The sequence below is a fragment of the Zymoseptoria tritici genome, chromosome 9 (genome assembly GCF_000219625.1).
Source record: "Zymoseptoria tritici IPO323 chromosome 9, whole genome shotgun sequence".
In the NCBI taxonomy this organism is placed as follows: domain Eukaryota; kingdom Fungi; phylum Ascomycota; class Dothideomycetes; order Mycosphaerellales; family Mycosphaerellaceae; genus Zymoseptoria; species Zymoseptoria tritici.
In genome coordinates this window covers 1,760,126-1,782,410 of record NC_018210.1, presented here as the reverse complement: position 1 = coordinate 1,782,410, position 22,285 = coordinate 1,760,126, and the positions used below count along the sequence as shown (strand labels likewise).

Here is a 22,285-nt window from a genome sequence, read left to right as displayed (position 1 = left end):
TAGGCAGAAGTGACGATTGAATAAGGTACACGGGAGAAGGGCGAAAGACTTGTGAGAAGGAACACCAGAGCGTGCGGGAGAAGTATCGACCAACAAAGACGTGCATTCGCGACGAGGCTTTTGATCTTCCTACCACGTATCCCTGCTCCTCCTTCCTGAAGGCCCGGAGGTGAAACTATCCCTCAATACCTGGACGTTGCATACGACACGCCACGTGGAGCGCACACGGGAAGACTGCATCCTTCGCTCATCCACGATCTTGTGACTTCGAACACTCCTGGTGACTTTCCATCTGCCATCAAACCCCTCGCCAGACCACTCTGCATGCGATAACGTCAGCAAGACCCGCTGAGAATGGCACATGGCACGGTGGATGCCAACCGGATGGGCGGGATGAGACCACTTTCACCGAGAATACCAGCCCTGCTCCAGCGACAGCCATCACAGCAAGAATTGGACGTCGCCCGGCATCTGGTCGAGCACTCTCAGAGCACCCATCATTCAGTATACGACCCGCAATTATCCGTGGAGCCATCACAAAATGCATCACGGATGATGGACCAGAGTTATGCTTCCACAGCTCCCAGCTCGGAATACAACATGAGCGTGACTCCAGCTCAGCAGCCATCTCCGGGTCCTTCAACCTCTGGATCAGTCTCCAGCACGCGACGTTCTCCGACTGCAGGTGCAGCGCCCGCCGGTCAGATGTGCAGGTACGTTGATAACCGATCGGGACCGAATTCACGAGCTGACATTCAACAGCAACTGCGGTACAACGAAAACGCCGCTGTGGAGGCGCTCTCCAGCCGGCGCAGTGATCTGCAATGCGTGTGGTCTATACTACAAAGCACGCAACCAGATGCGCCCGGTCGGCATGAAGCGAGGTGCGAGTTCACAGCAAGGCGAAGATGCTCGAGATGATCGACAGCCATCACCTCAACGTGGAGGATCGACGTATGTCACCACACAAAAAGCCATCACTGGAACGTGTCCCGGCGGTGGTCGTTGCAACGGCACTGGTGGTCAGGAAGGTTGTGGAGGTTGTCCAGCATACAACAATCGCATATCGAAGACCGCTCAGTTCGCACTACGACAAGCAAACACAATACCCGCCGAACCGACACCTTCCCAGCAACACATGCAGACCATCGTCCAGAACTACGTGCCACCATCACAAACAGCCACAAACGTGGTCGTTGCGTGTCAGAACTGCGGGACGACCATCACACCGCTTTGGAGACGCGATGAAGCTGGTCATACCATCTGCAACGCGTGCGGGTTGTACCACAAGCTTCACGGCGCCGCACGTCCAGTACAGATGAAGAAAGCCGAGATCAAGCGGAGGAAACGCGTCGTTCCTGCTGCTGGAAACCAGATTGCTGAGGCTGGCACCACATTCCCGGTAGATGGCGCAGCAGATTTGCAAGCACGATCAGAGAATCAAACAACATCGCCCGCCTCCACGAGCGAAGCGCCCCCAGAGGACCCCGAGCAGGACACCTACATGCAGACCGAAGAGCAACACCGCCCGCATCGACCTGGAGATCCAATGCCCGTGGACTTTACCGACTTCTTGAGACAACGTGAAGCGCCCGCGGAGAGCAAAAAGCGGACATTCTCGGCCATCAATCAAGATGGCGCATACCCGCATCATCAGAATGTGGTCTCGTCGCGAGAGAACGAGAACATTGATCCGTCGTTACCACAGCGTGCGCCGGGAGGAGGTGACGCGAAGGAGAGTCGACGCGCGGAATTGCGTAGAGAAGCGGAGAATATGCGGCAGCTGTTGATTGCTAAGGAGAGGGAGCTGGAGGCACTGGGTGACGAGGCGTAATGGGTTCGCCTTCAGATGGCATACAGCGGCGCAAAGCTATCTGGCGGAGTATCGGATTGGTCTGCTCATTAGCGATGGGACGGTTGGGTTGGCTCATTTCGGCAGCGCTATTCAGCATGAGAGTCGATAGATCTTCAGAAGAATTGGTAGATCTTGCTGTCTACTCATGCTATCCTGAGTGCTGCTGTATTTCGCTAGAACCACACTTGGATCAATGCCTGCAAGTGAAGTATGAAAGTCAGTGGGTGTGTCGAAAGTTCGTGCAGGAATATTACTCACTTCTGACACCGCACTCGGAAGTAACACGCCGGACTCCGTGATAATCCCGTTGATCAAATTGGGAGGTGTGTAGTCAACAGCATCTTCCGGCCGCCAGCTCGAACTCTTCTCTGCTGGCTCTTCCAGGTCCGCGACTCCTTCATCTTGGCTGGCGGACTTCGTCTCTTGCGTCTCACTCCCTTTCGATGTTTTGAACTCCACGATTCGTTGTTGGATCCCGAGATCTTGCTGTCCCAGTGGGTATAACCGTACAAATTTGTGCGTCCTAGAAAGGAAGGACCGGGGTGTTAGCAATCATTCCAAGGCGAATGGCACAGGGGCAGACTGAGTCCTGCTGGCCTTCTGCCCCTCAATGCACTCACTCTGACACCACGTAGAATGGTTTTCCCGCCGCCTTTGCTAGCATCGCCAACTGATATGTTCCCAACCTGCTCACAATCCCTCCATTTTCCACCACACCCTCTGCTCCCACAAAACACTGCGTGACCTGATCCAAACAATACGCAATCGCCGTTGATGGGATCGTCGCAACGGGAATATCCCTCTCCCTCAACGCCGCAATATTGTCCTCTGCCTCCGTATCTTTCCCATCCCCAGACACCACATAAATCACCCGGAACCGTATACTTCCCCTTCCCGTACCATTACTCGACTCCGCCGCACTCCTCAGCAGAGCACCCACCACTCTTGACCCGCCATTCGTCAACACTGTATTTCCATCCCTCACAAACTGCCTTCCAAATCCTGCGATCGTCTCCCTCGCCGCTTTCGCCCGCTCAACAAACAATTTCCCATTCTGCACGAGATGACTGCGAATCTGTTCAAAGTCTCCCGATCCACCGCCCGGTCGCTGGAGTGAAGTGATGAGGTATTGTTGGAAAATGTCCGTCCCCGCGGAGAGTGAGATGGAATTAGGGACGCTGCGTTTGAGTTGGAGGGTGAGTTTGGAGACGGAGTCGAGGGTTTCGGAGACGGTGGTTGCGGGCGTGTTGGCGAGTCCGAGGATGAGGGCTTCGATTGCTGCTACGGGCATGGTGAGGTCGGGGTCGTCGTTGAGGAGTTGGTGGTAGGCCGTGACGACGTCGAAGGGTTTGAAGTGGGGAGAATTTGTTGAGGTCGCCATGATGTTTGATTCTGAGCAGCGATTGCTGCTGTGTTATTCTCTCACATTGTTTCGATGGTCGAGGTTGAAGTCTAGAAATCGGCTTCTGAGTCAAGCGGGAAACAACGGGCGCTAGTAGGAAACCTTGTCAGCAGCACTGTCCTCATTCAGCGAAGTCCTATTGCATGCAACACGTTCCACGAGTACTATGGAGATGAGCTCTTGTTCAGCCTCTGGACCGAGGCAAGTTGCAAACGGTGCATCGAGAACGGCCAAGAGCGGAGTAAGGTGAGATCTCGCTGTCCGAAAGCCCAAACTCCGGTGGCATGGCTTAAAGCCGAGAAGGATCACAAGCCCGACAGCCATTGACGTTGAGTTGAGTCCTCTTGTTCCGTGTGTGCCAATGGTATGTAGTACAAGACTGATGAGTGGCATGCCGTCAGGCTAAACGCCGAGAAGAATTGTAATCCCGACACTCATTGACGTTATTCATCTTTTGTTCCGTCTACGCCAAAGGTACAAATGGTGAGCGGCCGGCTGTGACCCTCAGGAAAGCATACCTTCCGCTCATCCTCTCATCGTCCAAATCGCAAGACACACAAAGCTACTACATCATTCGCACCACGACATGTCGAGCAACAAGGAAGTGGTCCTGATCACAGGTGGAAACACCGGTCTCGGACTCGAGGCCGTCAAAGCGTTGTACAAGTCCAAGTCCGCCTACGAGATCGTCATCGGCAGCAGAGACCCGAAGAAGGGCGAGGATGCAGTGTCTCGAGTCGAAGCAGAGGTGTCAGACAGCCCAAGCTCGTTGTCCGTCATTCAAGTCGACATCTCCTCGGACGACTCTATCACTAAGGCACGAGATGAGATCCAGTCTCGCTTCGGACGGCTCGATGTCCTCCTAAACAACGCTGGTGCCGGCTTCGACAGCCAAAGCGCAGAGAAGAAGATGACCACAAGAGAGGCGTGGAATGCATCTTGGGACACCAACGTTGCCGGAACTCAAGTGATCACCGAGGAGTTCATCCCACTGCTGCTCAAGGCTTCCAAGCCGAGAATTCTCTTCGTCACCAGCGGCACGTCTACGCTCACGGAAACTGAGCAAACCCACACTGCCAACCTCAAGCGCATCAACACCTCTCCGCCGGCTGGTTGGCCGAAAGAAAACACCTTCACAGTCACATCGTACAGATCAGCCAAGACTGGACTGAACATGGCCATGCGCGAGTGGCACAGGATCCTGGGCAACGACGGCGTCAAAGTCTTTTCCATCTCGCCGGGATTCCTGGCCACCGGGTTGGGAGGAGTTGGAGTGGAGAAGTTGAAGAAGATGGGTGCTGGAGATCCTTCTCTGGGAGGTGAGTTCATGAAGGATGTTATCGAAGGCAAGCGAGATCAGGATGCCGGCAAGGTCATCAGGTCGGATGAGATTCAGCCTTGGTAGAGGGGGTCTGGACGTGGTCGTCAGCCGAGCTCTAGTCCAACAGTATGGTAGCTTGATGATGATAATGGATGAATGAAATGGTAAAAGTAAGCAATCTTTACAGTGCTTGGTGGTCATCGTGAAAGATGTCTTGCAGAATCGGACATCGGTCCGACCCCTGGTCAAGTGAAAGCTTAAAATAAATTGGGCCAATGCCACCGACCACTCTTCCTACAACTCCGCATCATTAACAGACACACCTCTCAAGATGGCACTCTTCAGGCAGGCGTGGAGCCTCGTCACGGATCCGAAATCCACGAAATGGACCGCCCCTCTACAACTTCTCGCCGACGCCGTCTTGTGTGGAGCAGTAATCCTCAAAATACCCTGTACGTAACAGCACTCATATATATCCTCACTCAATATATATACTCACCCTTTCCCCCAACAGACACCGAAATCGACTGGTCCACCTACATGCAACAAATCGAGCTCTACCTCTCCGGCCAACGCGACTACGCCAAAATTACCGGCGACACGGGACCCCTCGTCTATCCCGCCGCCCACGTCTACATCTACCGCTTCCTCTATTACCTCACCTCCAACGGCACCGATATCTTCGCCGCACAATGCATCTTCGCAGGTCTCTATCTCGCTACCCTCTGGATCGTCATGCAATGCTACCGAGCCGCCAATGTGCCGCCGTATATTTTCCCGCTGTTGAGTCTCAGCAAGCGAATGCATTCGATTTTCGTGCTGAGGTTATTTAATGACTGCTGGGCGGTGTTCTTTCTGTTTGCTGCGATTTGGTGCTGGCAGAGGAAGTTGTGGACTTTTGGGACGTTGATGTATAGTGTTGGGTTGGGCGTCAAGATGAGTTTGTTGCTTCCTTTGCCGGCGATTGGGGTGGTGCTTTGGCAGGGAATGGGGAGGGATCGGGCGTTTTATCAGGCCCAGAGTATTGGGCAGGTGCAGGTGAGATCAAGATTCGAAGATTTGGAGGGTCGCACTTCACTGACCACGACAGACACTAATCGCATATCCATTCATCTGGGGCGGGATCTGGAGCTACATCACGAGAGCGTTCGATTTCTCCCGCCAATTCCTCTACGTGTGGACCGTCAACTGGAGATTCGTGAGCGAGGCCACATTCCTGTCGAAACCATTCTCCTACGGAATGCTGATCCTCCACGTCTTCCTCCTTCACCTCCTCGGTGTTGGGAGATGGCTCAGACCTGCCGGTGTCAGTCTCGGAGGAGCCATCGAACAGCTCATCTCTCCACCTTCCAAAGATGAACTAAGACGCATCGCAGCAAGAGTGACACCAGACTTCACCCTTACTGCCATCCTGACATCCCTCATCATCGGCTGTCTCTGCGCCAGAAGCCTGCACTACCAATTCTTCGTGTACATCGCGTGGTCGGTGCCTTTCCTCCTCTGGAGAAGTGGAATGAGCGTCGTCATGATCTATGCGATCTGCTTCGCGCAAGAGTGGGCATGGAATGTATACCCAAGTACCAACGCTAGCTCCGCAGTGGTCGTCGGCAGTCTCGCGGTGACGGTCTTCAGCATTTGGATTGGCACCAGCTATTATGTCAATCCGCCAAAGGAAGCTCAGAAGGTGGAAGCTGAGCATACAAAAGCAGAGTAGCTTCAATCAATCCTCATCCTCGGAGTCGGAAGGCGGCATATCTCGGTTCGGAGCATCTTCAGAATCGGATGTCTCCTGATACGTCGACTTCTTAGCAGCAAACTCCACAGGCCAGAATTCCTTCTTCCTCCACGTCCGCTCATCACGCACGATGTTCACAATCTCCCCGCCGAGCTTGTTACCACGATCGGCGAGTCCAGCAGCATCGACCAGGACGTAGTTACCGCGCTTGATCCAGATGGTCGAGCGAAATTTGGCGGGCAGCTCTGCGAGAAGTGCCTCACCAGAGGGAAGCTCCAAGTTGTAGAGGTTGTTGCCGGCGGCACCTTTGACGCGCGCGATTTTCTGATCGGCTGTGAGGGTTTCTGGTGGGGTCAGGGTCTCCTCGGCCACAGCTTGGATGTTTCGTTTGGGCTTGGGCATGGCGGCGAGCTGCAGCTTGCCGAAATGGAGGTGTGCCGTGTGATGAGCTGTCGAGAGCTCGATGGCAAGATGATTTCTTTGCTGATCTGCAGTCAATGAGGCGGTGTGCTGCTTGGCGGTGGAGGAAAGTCAGTTTCTCCAATGTCGAGTGCCGTGTCGGAGTGTTGTCCGCCGGGCGTGTGAGGTTTAGAATTCTGGTAGATGTCCTCGGTGTAGAGATCTTCATTTCGTTGCAGGAAATGCAGACCTCTTTGGGTTTGGACGTGGGGTGAACGATCGGCGCTAGTCATGCGCCTCATAATACGCGATACCACGCGCGCTACCTTACCTAGATCCGTGACGATTACATGCACCGCTTTGGTCGATTGTATGCAGCGAACGAGAGACAAGGAATGGATGCATGCGTCGCACATACAGGCACGGCATCTTTCAATGTGCGATTGTCGAGATTCTGCTGGATCGATCAGAGGATGCAAGCACGATATGGAGTCAGGCGGTGAACTAAATATTTCTCTGGCTAGCCGAGTACGCGTTAGTTCTATCTCGGTACACTGGCGCCATGTGCAGGGAGGGTCCTTTGCTTTGTATATACTCGATGTAGGTCCGATCCGTGTCGTCCAATCCCATTCTTCGGTGCGCGTCTTTTTGCTATCTTCACGTGTTGTGTGTGTGGCTCCTCCGGCTCGAGGCAGGGAATCGAAGCCGTCACACGAGAGTGGGAGGGTGTGCTGCGTGAATGTGCTGAGCCGGGAAAAAGCACAGCAACTGAACATCTTCCTCGTCTTCGCGACGTGGAGTGGATTGTTTGAGAAGGACCAGGACCTCCTTGCACCTGATTGCCGACTCGACCGATGAGATGTTGAGACTCTTTCGATCGATCAGCAGAGGACGCAGGAAAAAGGATGACAACAACAATGATGCTTGGTCGCCATTCGCAGCTTCGCCCGAACGATCACGACACCGAGCCGTGGGACAGAACGCTGCGGAAGACTACGACGATGAGGCAGGAGACGATGACGATGACGAAGAATACTCGCCTCGACGACGACCCAACACGGCTCCGGACTACTTTCAGCAAGAGTTTGACGATGAGGTTGAAGAGGAGGACGAGGAGGACGAAGACGATGAAGACGCCGTTGAGACGCCACTGCTACCGATCTTCTCGGCGCCGCATCTTGACAGGCTGCCATTGTACAACATCACACATGCTATACGTCTTTTAATTGTTCAAAGATGCGAGACCACGCTCTCATGGGACCAGCTGCGCAGCCCGCAGATCAGCCAATTCCTGGTCAAGCCTATTCAAGGTCAGATCAGAGCGGACCACTTCAATCGTGCAACGCTGTGTGCATTGATTGCGAATTGCTTGCAATTTCAGAAGGAAGGCCAGGCACAGCCCGGTAATGTCGGCGTGTCCAAGACCAGAGCTGCGATCAGCGAATTGTTGGCGATGAGATTGTTGAGAGAGTTCTCCACACGGGAACTGATCGATTCTCTCTCGTACGACTTCGATCCTCTGCAAGGAATCATGTCTCCACCGACTGGGACTCCACCTCTTACTGCGGACTTGCAGGCTCGCAGATCTCAAGGACGTGTGGCAAGGGTAAGTACGATTGAGATTGCTATCCGCGCAGAGGCGAAGCGTTTCCTGGCACATCCTCTGGTCGTTCAGCATCTCGAAGCCATTTGGGCTGGAACGATCGTCTTTCACTCTGAAGCAGACAATCTGCACAGGCGTCAACGCCGGCCGAATGCACCGTCTCGTGGACGTAGCTATGGAACGTCTGGTGACCACGATCCAGCGGCTTTACCTGCAGGTGCGGTTCTCTCGCGAAAGAGCCATGCCGGCAAGACCACCAAGATGACACCCGGACCGACGTTCACTCGGCGAACAGTAACGCTTTACAACCCTCGAGAGGCCTCCTTATTCAAACTGAGTCGTCTTCGAGTTCCACGCTACAGGCAAGTATTCAGCACGCTGAGCTTTGCGACCATGCTTGGACTTTTCATCGCGGTCCTCGTAGACCGCAGCATTGAAATCACGCCACTTGAAGTGCTGTTCTGGTTCTGGAGCATCGGATACATGCTCGACGAGGTCGTTGGTTTCACTGAGCAGGGATTCGGACTCTATATCCTCAGCTTCTGGAATGCCTTTGACTTGGGTATTTTGGGACTCTTCGTTGCCTACTACTGCCTGCGTCTTTATGGAGTCGTCATTGCTGAGCAAGGAAAACATCGAATCGCCAGCCTTGCATACGACGTGCTGGCATCGACCGCGATTCTGCTCTTCCCACGATTGTTCAGCGTTCTGGATCACTATCGCTACTTCTCCCAGCTGCTCATCGCTTTCCGGTTGATGGCCCAGGACCTCATGGCCGTCCTGGTGCTGATTGTCATCTGCTGCTCCGGCTTCTTCGTCGCTTTGTCCCTCTCGTTCGCAGATGAGAAGACAGACGCTGGAGGCGTGGCCTACTCTCTCTTCCAGATTCTCATGGGCTTCACGCCTGCTGTGTGGGATCGCTGGGATGGATACAATCTGTTGGGCAAGGCCATCATGTCGATCTTCCTCACGATATGTCACTTCCTCATTGTGACAATACTGATTACTGTCCTGACCAACAGCTTCATGGCTATTGTGAAGAACGCCGAGGAGGAGCATCAATTCCTATTCGCGGTCAACACAATCTCCATGGTCAAGTCGGATGCTCTGTTCAGCTATGTGGCGCCTACAAACATCATCGGCTGGGCTCTCAGCCCTTTTCGATTCCTGATGCCGTTGCGTCAATATGTTCGACTGAACCGCACGATCATCAAGGCAACGCACTTTCCCATCCTCTTTGTTATCTTCTCCTACGAGCGTATGATCATGGCAAGGACCGGATACGCACCGACGGAATTGATCGAGAGGACGCAGATCCATCAGAAGCAGCCTGCAGCTTTCAGCAAGGCGCCCGAGCTGTACACTCCGAATCATCGCCTGCGAGAGCCTTCGGTCATCAGCTTCCGCAAAGATCGAGCACTCGATGAGGTTTTCCGAAGGCCATTTCGCGGTGACACAGTCCGCACCACCACTCGCGAGATGGAGCAGGATGGTCCCACCGCTGTCGACAAATGGATGCATAATGCTGATATTGAGGGTGGTGCCAGTCCTCCGATGGAACAGCCTCGAAGTGTATTGGAGAGGCTAGAGCATCGAAGGCCCACTTTCAAAAGAGCAGCAACCGCGGAAAGACTCAAGATCATGCAATCTAGAGACTTCTCCACAGCGACGAAGAGTGTCGCGAGTGATGGCGAAAGACGTGGATTCTCATCCCTTCGCAGGCCATTCATGATCGAGGAGGAATCTGAGATCGAGAATAGCACGGCAACGCTTCCGCACGACACGGAGGCCGACGGCGATGATGAGATTAATGACGAGTCGGACAGCCATACTCCTGGAATGGGTGAAAGCGCCGTATCCATCAAAAACAGGACAGCTGCGGACGACAGCGAGTCTGAATACTTCCATACGCCGGCCGCACCGCTCTTGAATATGTCTCATGCTGCCCGTGCCCGACTGCAAGCTTCGCCAGATATTCCCAGAGCTGGCTATGGCATCACTCATCTTCACAACAAACAGCCGCGCGCTCACAAACGACAAGCTTCCGGCGGCACCATGATCTTCGCCCCTCAAGTCGACTACGATTCATCCGTCTCCAACCCGAAACGGAATGCTCGTGCTGCAACTTCTAGACCCGTCAGCGGTGGAAACACAGGCACTACAACTCCAGCACGAGCTCTCATGGCCGGGGCAAGCACGCCACTCCGTAAAATGGCACCGCAAGTCAAGCCTCGTCCGATCGCGCCCACACGACAACAAACAGCACCAGCAACCAGAGGTCTTACATTTATGGATACTCCACGCCAAGCTCACCGCAACCCGTCCTTCAACGCCCGCGCTCTGGACCTCGCCAGCGAGATCGGCGACAACAAATGGGGTCCTTCCGGCGGCGGCATCGACGCGGGAGGCATCTCCGGTTTCCCGGCCTCCTTCAGCGAGCAGATGATGCGCGAGCGCGACTTGCAGCGGCAGAAAGAGGAAGATCGACGTCGTACAGAGGATGAGGAGAAGGGAATGGTGAATCGCATTATGCTGGCGAGGATGCATACGCTTGAGGAAGGTTTCCGGGAGGTGTTGAAGGAGATTAAAGACATGACGCAGAATGCCAACAGTGGCTCACGACGGGACAGTGAAGCCGCGGACTCGGCCGGTGGGTCGCAGCCGATTGGTGTTGCTGGCGGTCGACACACCAAACCTCTCAGGCCGAAGATTGAGCCTGCGGTGACGGGTAGTTTTGGTCCGAGCGGAAGTGGTTGGCAAGCACCCAAGACGCCGATCGGAAGGATCGGAGGCAATGACGCGAAGTCGAGGAAGAGTCCGAGGAAGACTGCGGTCAGGACTGGGAAGAAAGATCGGCCGTTGAGTGGAGGCGGGAAGACGGCTTCTACGAGCGAAGGGGATTTTCAGACGCAGCAGTTGGCGACGCAGGCGTTGGCGAGGGAGCAAATGGTCGGCGGAGTGGAGACTGCGTCTCCGGATTCGGTGTTGTCGGTCATTGAGATCGCGAGGGAGCGTGATGAGGCGGCTGCTGGTTTATCAACGGCTGTTACGGATGAGGAGTTGAAGAGGGATAATGATCGGGAGTAATGATGGAACTCTTCTTCAGCATTTTTGGCTTCGCGTTGCAGCAGAACGAGCATGGTTTGGAGAGCGGGCATAATGGGTTGGTTATTGCGGCATATGTGTTGACGGCTTGACCTTTTGCATTTACATTTGCAAGTTTGGCATTGGTGCTATGAGCTTTCTCGATCTGAATGCATTGTAAGGGTAGTTCTTGGACATAATTACGGATGAATCTTATATCGACAGCATCAGCATCATGGTTCTCTGCCAATGTAGAATTCAAGCAACTGCAAAAGAATCTTGCTCCACAGCAATGCCGTGCTTTCATTGCGATCCTCGAAGCAGAGGTGCTGACCCATACTGTTCATCCTGAGTCGCAGCCCCGAGCCGTTCCGTTCATTCAGTGATCGTTCACATATAGAATTCCAAGAGCCATCCTCGCATAGTTCTCACCCTCCCTTCCTCCCCACATCTCGCACTCATGCTTAGATCCCTCCGCCTGGCATCAGTGTTAGCAGTGATCGTGCCAGAAGACGCAGAGTATTGTCATACCAGAGCGGTGACCGGGCTCGACGTGGAGAGTGCCTTGATTCGCCTTCCTGGCGAGGTCCTGCCGGTGGCGTACGGCGAAGTAAGACCCAACAAGAGCCGCCGTGCTGATGACCATTGTGCTTGTTCGGCTAGGAGAGATGTCAGTCCGAAGCTTTGGCAGAAGGCATCTTCGTTGGATCGTGGAGATGAGGCTCGCGGCCCAAGTATGAAATCCAGTGGCGATGCAATGGAAGAGAAGGCGGTAAGCAACTCACTTTATGTATCGTTCCCACGCCATGTTGTCTGTATATGTGTATTGCTCGTGTTATCCTCGAAGAAGAGTTCTGAGAACGTAGTGTTTATGCGGGTGGAAGGAAGAGAACGTCGAGTCGATACGTGTTCCCCAACGAGCCGCTCCTGGTGGATATACTGCTTAGGAGACTGTTACTGTCCTCGGGCAATGGAGCTCATCGCGTGGCTTCCCCATACTTGGAGACCCCTCCCCGCGTCTCCGGCGCTACTTCTATGGCACGTGCGTCTGACGTAACGTGAGTGAGGTACCTGGAAAGAATCATCGCGAATCTGGAAGGCAGCATCAACGCGCCGATCATCACCGCCATCACGAAGAGTCAACGAGACCCAAATAACAACACCATCGCCAGACCGCCATACGAACACGACCATGGCCTCCGGCTCCGCCCCTGCAACGCCGCTCCTCTACTCCTGCATCGCCTACAACTCCACCATCCTCGCCGAACATACAACAAGCGCCATCTCAGGAACCTCAAACCTCGCCTCGATCATCCTCCCCAAAATCTCCCACGACTCCGCGCAGAAACTCACATACACCCACAACGACAACTTCATTCACTACATCGCCGATGCTGCGCCTAGCTCCGCCTCTCCTGACAACCTCTCCGGCGCGGGTCTCACATATCTGGTCGTAGCAAAAGCAGATCTCGGACGTCGCATACCGTTTGGATATCTGGTCGAGATCAAGAAGCGGTTCTTGTCGACTTTCAACCCGGAGAGCACGAGTTTCAGCTCATTACCGGCATATGGCGCGGCGGCGTTCAATACGCAGATGCGCCAGTTGATGGTGGAGTATGGCACGACAAAGGCTGGACAGGATGATGCGTTCAAGAATGTGCAGAATGAGATTGATAATGTGAGGGGTATCATGACGGAGAACATTGAGCGGGTGCTGGAGAGAGGGGAGAGGATTGATCTTTTGGTGGACAAGACGGATCGGTTGGGTGGAAGTGCGAGAGACTTTAGGGTGAGGAGTCGTGGGTTGAGGAGGAGGATGTGGTGGAAGAATGTCAAATTGATGGTATTGTTGACGGTTGTGGTCATTTTCTTGCTCTACTTACTGGTGGGCTTTGGATGTGGTCTTCCAGGTGAGTCGCAGCTTTTTGATGATTCTACTGTTACAATTACTGACGTTACAACAGCTTGGGGCCGGTGCATTCACAAAGGATGAGTGAGCCTGACACGACGATCAAATCCATGGAACTTCGGCGTTCACGGCGTTCACGGAAAATGCTACCAGATTGAAGCGCTCCTCAGCAAGCAGACTGATGATACGAACTTTCACTATGCCATTATACGATACCAAACAGCCTGCAGAACTCTCAAGCTTTGCCGTTCGCATCCTTCATCAAGCCTCTTTCCTCAATCTCCGCCAGCATGTCGATGAAGCCTTCATGACCATCTGCGGCCTTCTTCTTGAAGCCTTCCATGTTATCTCGCATCCATTGCACATCACCTCCCGCCGGAGGTATCGGGAAGCCTGCTTCATATCCGCCTTGCATACCGCCCACTAAAAGCGAAAGTCAGCGAAATTTTCAGAAGTCGTCTTTCAAAAGCAACTCACTAATAATAAAGCTCTGCAACTCGCACTCCCTCCCACTCCCCTCGGACTGCACAACTTCCTCCCAAGCACCCACAACCTGCTTACTCAAATCATCCCAGTCCGCCGGCGTCCTCGAAGGCCCAACACGAACATTGGCAAAGATGTGGTTTCCCTGATGCCGTTTGCCACCGACATAGGTCCGCTGCTTGGAGACGTCGGTGAATTTGACGTTGACGAAGAGGCGGGGCGTTGTGAATTTGGTGCTGTGGATGCGGGTTATGGCTTCGGCGAGGGCGTCTTGTTGGGATTCAGAAAGGGGAATGACGGTACGGACGTCGTATTCTGGCATGATGGCGGTGCGACTGAGAGGAGGATGTCCCTATAGACCTTGCTCGCCAACGATGTTGATGTTGAGGAGAGCTCTTTGGGCCGGGCAGATGGAGGTCAAGTAAGCTATGTCACCAGCTCGATTTATACTTCGTTGCACCTTGGTTCTGATTACTGAACAGAGCTCTTTTGACGTTCGTCTGCCACACCTTTCCGACTTGCCAAAGTACCTTACAATCGTTCGGTGGGTTCGAGTACGTCTCGGTGTTCAAAGAGAGGCAGGACATGCTTAGTCATATCTTGACCTCCTTGTTATGATTGGACTTAAGCTAAGTAGAAGAAGACCTCTAATTGGCAGGTATATATTGTTATGCAGAGAGAATCTTAAGTGTAAGATTCTTACTTTAGCTATCTATATGTAGGAATGCCTTAGCACTAGTTACGTGTACTTTACTAATAGTTAGTCTAATAATCTACAATACTCCCCTATTAGTAGCTGCATTATTACGAGCTGTCTGTTACCTAAATATAGTAGGTATTTACCTACTACGTAGCTAATACTCGGCTTTAGCTTATTAAAAAGTATCTTCTTCTAGTTTTTTTATTCCTCTACTTTATAATCTATACCTCTTATCTATTTAGCTAATTTATTAGCTAATCTATTATCTATCCTTTATAGCTATTAATAATATAATCTATATTACTAGCTATAGCTTCTAGAAGAAAAGTAGCTTTCTCTATCCTTAGGAAAACCTTCTAGCAAGTTATTAATAAAGCAAGAGCTATTAGTAGTAGAGATCTCTTATAGATCTATAAAGATAGTTCTATAGCATATTAGACTATATATTAACTTATTAGAGGAGAGATAAATAGATACTATAATAGAGTAAATATTAGGGCTTAGGGTCCTTTCTCTTTTATAGTTTACTTTAATAGGTTTATAGCTAAGCTTAATAAGGATCTCCTTACTATAGACCTTATTAATATAGTAATAAAGGAGCTATATAACCTAAGGGAGTAGGCTTTCCTAGTAGAAAACTACCTTAGTCTAACAACTCCTAATCCTTAGGGATTTGTATTATACTATAACTAGACTCCTCTTAGCTAAATATTAAGCTCTAATAAGGTAGAGATAAAGCAGTAGTTAGTAATATAGTATCTTATATATATTCTCCTTAAAATCCCTTCTTCCCTAATAGAAACTAATATTCTCTTAGGCTTTAAGTTAAGATTCTAGGGGAATTAGCTTAGTCTTTTAGTAATAGTTTTAGGGGGGCAGGCTATAGGTTCTAGGATATGCTCTAATGCTTTTAGGTTTTTATAAAAAAGTTTTCCTTTAGCTAGGTGTTTTTCTTATAGTTTCTTAGATGCTTTTATAAAGGTATATAGTTACCTCCTTTCCTTTATATAGATAAGAATAAAATAAGTATTCTAAGTATTATACTTCTTAGTTTTATAACAAATAAAATAGTATAATTCTAGGGAGGGAATCCTTTTTAGGTAGGAATGTAGGTATTAAGGCATAAATTTAAGAGCAATTTCCCTCTTCTTATTAAGGGCTAGTTAGTCTAATAGTATAATTTCTAACTACAAATTAGAAGGTTATAGGTTTAATTCCTATATTAGCCTCTCTTATATATCTATGTTAGCTGCCTAATATAGATATATAAGTATCTTTTTGCTAGATTTATAGATCTATATATTAGAGGATAGTATTTAGGGATTTTAGTTTTATTAGACAATTTGTAAGCTGCATGTCTATCCTTATAAACTCTACCTTAATACTCCCCTTATTATATTATTCTCTATAGTAATAGTTCCTAAGAGAGATATGTCTTAATCTTTTAGAGTTAGCATAGTTTTCTATAAGGCTAATAGCTAATTAATTGTCTACTTTAATAAGGATAGTAGAAATACTTTTAGCCTAGGTAAAGGGCTAGAGCTTATTAATAAGATTCCTTACCTAATTTACTTCTCTTATTGCCTTAGTAAGAGAGAGGTACTCTACCTTAGTACTAGATAATACTACTTCTTTCTATAGTTAAGATCTCTAGATAACTAGGCCTTCTATAATTTTAAAGAGTATTTCTAAGGTAGACCTAGATATGCTAAGATTACTAGTAAAGTTAGAGTCTAAAAATGCTTTAATCTAAATTTGCTCCTTAGTTTTCCTATATATAAGGCACTTATTAATTATGCCTATAATATATCTTTAGATATATTTAGTTGCCTAAATATATAAAGGTCCTAGGTTCTAAAGGAACCTTATATAGTAGTTAACAGTAAAGCTAATATCTAGTCTAGTATAGTTTAACAGATGTTGCAGTTCCCTAATAATCTTATTAAAGAGATTATAGTTCTCCTTTGTTCCCTTATCCTAGAGGGGTTTAAGGAGGGTGTTAAGGGGATACTTAACACTCTTTGCATTATTAAGACTATATCCTTAAAGTTTGTCTCTAGAATAGTATTCCTAAGAGATAGATATAGAGCTATCTTTCCCTTCCTTTAGGTAAAGTCTAAGAAAGATATTAGTATTAATAACCTTAATTATGTACTTCTGCTCTAATCCCTTAATTAGCTTGTTAATCTTATAGTCTAACTATCTAAAGATCTAGAAGTTATTTATATAAAGGAGAATAAGGATACCTTTCCCTTAAAAGAGGCAAGTATTACTAATAGTTCTTATTAGACTAAGCCTTTAGAGAGTGTCTATAGTATTATAGTACTAAAAAGTAGCTATCTACTTAAGCCTATATAGTCCTTTCTTAATATATATAATGTACTTATAAGCATCTTTCTTAAAGAGATAAGCTCCCTCTAATAGCTTAATAAAGATCTGCTTATCTAGGTTTAGATTTAGGAATATAGTCTTAATATTAACTTATCTCCTCTTCTAGCTAAAGTTAACTAAGAGGGATAGAAGTATTCTCCCTATTATAGCTCTTAGGGTAGGAGCAAAGGTATTAATATAGTTAAGTCCCTTCCTTTATATAAATCCCCTAGCTATCTATCTAGCCTTATACTTCTCTACAGTTCTATTTAGGAGTACCTTAATCTTAAAAACCTATTTCCCTATAAAAGGGACTCTCCCCTTAGGAAGGGTACTAATAAGTTTCTATTTAAGGTATCCTATAGACTTAAGTAACTTAGCTTCCTTAATAATAGCTTTCTCCTATTCCTTATAGTTAGATCTAAAGAGAGCTTCCTTAACTATCTTAGGATTAGATAGATTAGGATTTATTACTTTAAGTCCTATCTTTTAGATCTTGCTATAGTCTTTTCTTATAACTAATCTTCTACTTCTTAAGAGTCTAAATATGCCTAAGCTTTTAGGACTTGCTTTATTACCTAATTTCTTAGGTCTCTTAGGGCTTCTTCCTACTTTCCTCTTTCCTATAATATAAATGTCTAGGAAAGGAGTTATAGTATAATCTTAGAGGTCTTCCCTTTTAGGGCAATTCTTTACTAATACTTAATATTATAGCTATATTAATAAAGCATTAGCCTACTTCTAGAATCCCTTAGGACTTCCTTAGAATCCCTTAGGACTTCCTATTTCCTTAGAAATATACTTCCCCTAAGCTAGCTAGGAGGCTTCTTTATACTTAGTAGCCTCTAGCTAATTAGGCTTAGACTGCTTATATTAGTTATCCTAGGACTATATGTCCTAACCTAATATTTACTCCCCCTAAGATATTAAAAGGGAGGCTTAGTTTCTCTCTCTCTATATAGTATTAAATATATTCTCTACTTCTTAAAGATAAGAAGTAGTAAGAGGTTAGGTATCTTGCCCTTAGGCATCCTAGCCCTAATCTTAATCCTTAGTATAGATAGCATAGACTTCCTATTCTATAGTAATAGGTTGTATTAGTTATAAGAAACTCTCCCCCTAGAAGTCTAGGGTAGTAGGTATTATACTATATACCTTATCCTTATTATATGTTATATAAGGAGAGGTTATAATCTTATACTAAAACCTAGTAAGGGCAGATAGTTTAAACTTCTAAACTATATAGTTAGTTAAAGTATTCTCCTAGAATCCTAAATTTTAGTATTTCTCTACTCTAAGATAGAACTTCTATAAATTAGGTCTCCCTTAATTATATAGATATGCTCTATATCTAAATCTCCTAACCTTTATTAAATTAATATATAGAGTTCTAGTATTAAGATCTTAATTAAATTCCTAAAGAGGAATCTTGTTAGTTAATAGGTATACTAGCCTGTTAGTAAGGAAGATTATATATATAACTGCAAAACTCTAGAGAAGGAGAGGTAGGCTAGAGTTAATTATTATTACTCTTGCCTTGTTAAGGATAACCTTGTTAGATAATTCTACAATTCTATTCTACTTAGGAGTATAGGGAGCTAAGAAATCCTATCTTAGTCCCTTATTTTCTATAAATGTAATTAGATTATTGTTATTAAACTCTCCTCCTCTATCTAAGAACTAGATCTTAATTATCTTTTTATACTAGTTAAATATCTTAGTAGTCTATTTCTTAATAATTTGTGCAGCTTATAATTTAAGCTTACAGAAGATAGCCTATCTCCTTCTTAACTTTATATTAGTAATTATAAGGATATACTTATATCTAAAGATGTCTAGTAGAAAGATTAGTCCTATAATATTAATATAGACCTTATCTAATAAGGATTAAGGTATTAGTCTTAGAGTTCTTAATACTACTCTTTGTAACCTTATAAGCTTGTATAGCTTATAGTGCTTAAGTGTAGATATGTTAATCTGCTTAAGTCCTTAGACTTAAGCCTTTATTATACTAAGAATCTTGTTCCCTATATAGCCTAGTCTCTAGTACTATCTTATTATATTAGCCTTAGGTATAGTAAAGGCTAGATAGGATATGTTCCTATTAGTTGTAGAAGCAACTTTAGTACTCCCCTTAGGGAGAGAGATAGTTATATTCTAAAGGATTAGAATATTATAAGTAGACTAAACCTTGCCTATCTTTTTGTTATTCCTTAAAATATATAAAGATAGCCTATCTAGGTAGACTTTATACTTTAGCTAAAGAGTCTCTATTAAGATAAGGTTATAATTAGAGTTAGGAGAGTATAACATATCTTATAAGGTAATATTTAACTTATTCCCCTTATACTTTATTATAATCCTTACACTTCCTAAGTATATAACTATACTTTGTCTAATAGCTTAAGAGAACCTAATTAGGGTTTCTAGGGGTTTAAGGTCTAAGAACTAGGACTTATTATTAAAGAAGTAGTATAATATACTAGAATCCTAGATAATAGTATTACTCCCTTATATTCTAGCGGTAGTAATTGCTGCTCCTATAAATAAGCTATCTAAATTAGAGCCTAAGCTTATATTAGAAGAGGAGATAGGCTTAATTGCTATAGTACCCTTTCCTCCCTTCTTATTATATCTCTTGCTCTTATCTTAAGACTTCTTCTTATCCTTATTAGATCCTCCTTTTCCTCTATATACCTAGGACTTTAGGGCCTTATTAGGGTACTTCTTAAAGCAATCTGTATTTATATAGATATAATAGGTATACTTAGTATACTAATTATTATCTACTATAGTATCCCTAAATCCTCCTACTATCCTCTATATCTATAAAGGAGGTTCCTTAATTAATAAGGTAATTAGCTCTTTAAGAGTTATGTTCTTAATATAATAGGATTGTCTCTAGCTTCTTAGGTATTCTAGATAGTAGAGGCCCTAGATAAAGAATAGCCTAATCTACTTATTACTAAAGGTAAGCTTTAAGACTAGAATGTTCTTAGACCTAAAGTATTATTCTATTATAGAGATATATTTGTAATACTACTTCTAGAAGTCCTTATAGTACTTTTAAGTATTTGTTCCTTAGATCTTAATATTACTAATTCTAAGAATCCTTAGGCTATTATAAATGTTTATAGTTATAATAGGCCTATAGGTAGCTATAATAGTATTATATAGTTCCTTAGCTATCTTCTCTATATCCCTAAAGTTAGGCCTTAGAGATTAGTTAATCCTTTTACTAACAATCCCGTATATAATTAGATTATACTTATGCTAGACTTAGAGAGGAGTTAGTCTTAGTCTACTAGTTAGAATAAGTTCTATTACTAGAGTGTCCCCTCCTTCTTTTTAGGAAGGAGTTAGAGCCTAAGAGGATAAAGTAGTACTCTCCTTAGTTAGTAGAGAGGGATATCTAATTTTAATTCCTAGCTTTAGTTAGGTAGGGCACTAGGGAATATTATAAAAGATATAGCCTAATACCTCCTTGTCTATAAGGGCTGCTTTAGGTATTCTTAACTAGTCTAAGAAGTTACTTCCCTTTCTTAGGACTTTATTCTCTTTCGTAGTCTTAAACTTATTAGCCTGCATTACGGCTGTTGTTATAACTAGCTCTTTCTTGGCTCGCTAGTTAACTATCTAAATAGTATATAGTAAGGTTCTAGTAGCTGCGCTTAGAATAGACAATTCTTCCTTAAATGTGCAGTAGTTACGCTAGGCTTATAACCTGTTATAATTAGACTTAAGCTAAGTAGAAGAAGACCTTTAATTAGTAAGTATATATTATTATACAGAGAGAATCTTAAGTATAAGATTCTTACTTTAGCTATCTGTGTGTAGGAATGCCTTAGCACTAGTCACGTGCACTTTACTAATAGTCAGTCTGATAATCCACAACACTCCTTGTATAGAACTACCCTTGTCCTTGCTGCATCCTTCTTTTCAACCTCGGTCAACGATGTATTCGGTCGTACATTTGGCAGGTCTCATGCTGCTCACGCCAAACGACATGTAGTGGGTCATGAGCACGATTTTCCGGCCGATCGTCCTTAGACGAGCGGCTCCAGACCTCGCAGCCGTTCTATCCCTTCGTTCTACTATTCATCGTCGATTGCGATTCCACACTTCGAAGAACATCTCGTACGAGTCGACTGGCTTATCGCCATCGAAGATTTCCGAAAGCGTACAAGGATTTTCCGGTCGTAGCTACAGGATCGAAAGCGTGCTCCAGGACAAGGGGATGCCTTTGGGACGTGTCTATCTCGCAACAACGTATTGATCCTCCTTGGCCCCCGATACTGAACGTAGATCGATAACACGAAACTCACTACTCGTAGGGATGAAGACCAAAAAGTTGTGGTGAAAGAGATTCCACAAGACTGGAAGGCGAGAAACGAAATTTACCGGAGGACGTCGCGATGTTCCCATATTCGCCTCCCAATCGACTCGATCCCTGAGTCTCGCATGCTGATCTTCGAATACATCGAAGAAGATCTGCTCTCCTTGATACAGCAAAGGGAAGTGCCCATGAAGCAGATCAAACGAGCCCTGAAATGGACGCTCGAGGGAATCAGTCAACTGCACGCGGTGAACATCACCCACAATGGTCAACTCTTTCTCCTAGTATTCTTTACAGTTCCAGCATCTGCTAAGCCTAACAATCACAGACATCAAACCCAACAACATTCTACTGCAAACCGCAACGACTCCCGCAGGGCTCGTAGTGGAGAGGGTCCTCCTCACCGACCTCGAAGATGCCGTAAGACTCGAGCCGGGCCGATACCTGCAAGGTGCTACGTTGGGTAATCTCATGTGGCGGAGTCCAGAGGCGCACGCCGGAGGACCAATGGAAGCAGCATCGGACTTGTTTGCTTTCGGTATCGTGGTGAGTATCGCAGAGCCTCCTTCTGCCCATCGTTTCTGACAACGGGACCCCTTTTCTTGCAGTGCATCTTCGCCCTGACAAAAACCGTCATCTTCGCTGTGGACAATCCCGATCTCGTCGGCGACGATAAAGTCCCAACGATTCTCTTTCGACAAATGTCCTATTTCGCAGACGACGAGAGCGGCGTCGAAGGCTTGCTCGAGTATCTCGGCGACAACGACGAGATGCGAGATGTGTGGGAGGCCATCGTGGACTCATGTCGCGATGTTCGTAAGAATCCAATTATGGGCTGGCAAGGGCCGGGTATGGACGACGACTTCAAGGACCTGGTCAAAGGGCTAACGAAGTTGGATCCGCGACGGCGAATCTCCGCGAATGAGGCGTTGCGGCATCGATGGTTTGCGGGAGTCTCCTAGTGAGATGGCAAAAGGTCTGCCATGATGGAAAATGACCGCCTCACGAACGACTCTGGCTTGAGAGAAACGGAGGCTGGTTGTACAACTATGACACGGCTGATGACAAGTTCATTTGACGATGGTTTC

General features: G+C 47.0%; 9 protein-coding genes across 9 annotated transcripts; 6 read left to right on the top strand and 3 right to left on the bottom strand.

The window, feature by feature from the left end:
* Positions 1 to 5: 5 nt before the first annotated feature.
* Positions 6 to 1,577, top strand: MYCGRDRAFT_110870 (uncharacterized protein; the record flags this gene model as incomplete). Its single annotated transcript, XM_003849553.1, has 3 exons — positions 6 to 713; positions 763 to 1,402; positions 1,518 to 1,577. The coding sequence occupies 3 exons, from the start codon at positions 355 to 357 to the stop codon at positions 1,575 to 1,577; spliced, it is 1,059 nt and encodes a 352-aa protein (XP_003849601.1).
* Positions 1,578 to 2,028: 451 nt separating this feature from the next.
* On the bottom strand, positions 2,029 to 3,260 carry MYCGRDRAFT_110869 (uncharacterized protein; the record flags this gene model as incomplete). The annotated part of the gene is made up of 3 exons (XM_003849467.1): positions 2,029 to 2,052; positions 2,114 to 2,378; positions 2,476 to 3,260. 3 exons carry the CDS (start codon positions 3,234 to 3,236, stop codon positions 2,029 to 2,031), a joined length of 1,050 nt encoding a protein of 349 aa, XP_003849515.1.
* A 583-nt stretch (positions 3,261 to 3,843) lies between these two features.
* MYCGRDRAFT_47551 (uncharacterized protein) lies at positions 3,844 to 4,662 on the top strand (the record flags this gene model as incomplete). Its single annotated transcript, XM_003849554.1, has 1 exon — positions 3,844 to 4,662. The coding sequence occupies one exon, from the start codon at positions 3,844 to 3,846 to the stop codon at positions 4,660 to 4,662; it is 819 nt and encodes a 272-aa protein (XP_003849602.1).
* Positions 4,663 to 4,909: 247 nt separating this feature from the next.
* Positions 4,910 to 6,292, top strand: MYCGRDRAFT_48084 (uncharacterized protein; the record flags this gene model as incomplete). The annotated part of the gene is made up of 3 exons (XM_003849555.1): positions 4,910 to 5,030; positions 5,093 to 5,616; positions 5,669 to 6,292. The coding sequence occupies 3 exons, from the start codon at positions 4,910 to 4,912 to the stop codon at positions 6,290 to 6,292; spliced, it is 1,269 nt and encodes a 422-aa protein (XP_003849603.1).
* Positions 6,293 to 6,298: 6 nt separating this feature from the next.
* MYCGRDRAFT_101301 (uncharacterized protein) lies at positions 6,299 to 6,952 on the bottom strand (the record flags this gene model as incomplete). Its single annotated transcript, XM_003849466.1, has 1 exon — positions 6,299 to 6,952. The coding sequence occupies one exon, from the start codon at positions 6,713 to 6,715 to the stop codon at positions 6,299 to 6,301; it is 417 nt and encodes a 138-aa protein (XP_003849514.1).
* An 850-nt stretch (positions 6,953 to 7,802) lies between these two features.
* On the top strand, positions 7,803 to 10,937 carry MYCGRDRAFT_20435 (receptor-activated Ca2+-permeable channel; the record flags this gene model as incomplete). Its single annotated transcript, XM_003849556.1, has 2 exons — positions 7,803 to 8,537; positions 8,577 to 10,937. Coding segments are annotated over 2 exons (3,096 nt in total), but the record flags the coding sequence as incomplete, so codon positions are not given.
* A 1,614-nt stretch (positions 10,938 to 12,551) lies between these two features.
* Positions 12,552 to 13,392, top strand: MYCGRDRAFT_101300 (uncharacterized protein; the record flags this gene model as incomplete). Its single annotated transcript, XM_003849557.1, has 2 exons — positions 12,552 to 13,309; positions 13,364 to 13,392. The coding sequence occupies 2 exons, from the start codon at positions 12,592 to 12,594 to the stop codon at positions 13,390 to 13,392; spliced, it is 747 nt and encodes a 248-aa protein (XP_003849605.1).
* Positions 13,393 to 13,543: 151 nt separating this feature from the next.
* Positions 13,544 to 14,113, bottom strand: MYCGRDRAFT_87613 (uncharacterized protein; the record flags this gene model as incomplete). The annotated part of the gene is made up of 2 exons (XM_003849465.1): positions 13,544 to 13,731; positions 13,786 to 14,113. 2 exons carry the CDS (start codon positions 14,111 to 14,113, stop codon positions 13,544 to 13,546), a joined length of 516 nt encoding a protein of 171 aa, XP_003849513.1.
* A 6,707-nt stretch (positions 14,114 to 20,820) lies between these two features.
* MYCGRDRAFT_75862 (uncharacterized protein) lies at positions 20,821 to 22,159 on the top strand (the record flags this gene model as incomplete). Its single annotated transcript, XM_003849558.1, has 4 exons — positions 20,821 to 21,130; positions 21,196 to 21,464; positions 21,526 to 21,747; positions 21,876 to 22,159. The coding sequence occupies 4 exons, from the start codon at positions 20,880 to 20,882 to the stop codon at positions 22,157 to 22,159; spliced, it is 1,026 nt and encodes a 341-aa protein (XP_003849606.1).
* Positions 22,160 to 22,285: the final 126 nt, after the last annotated feature.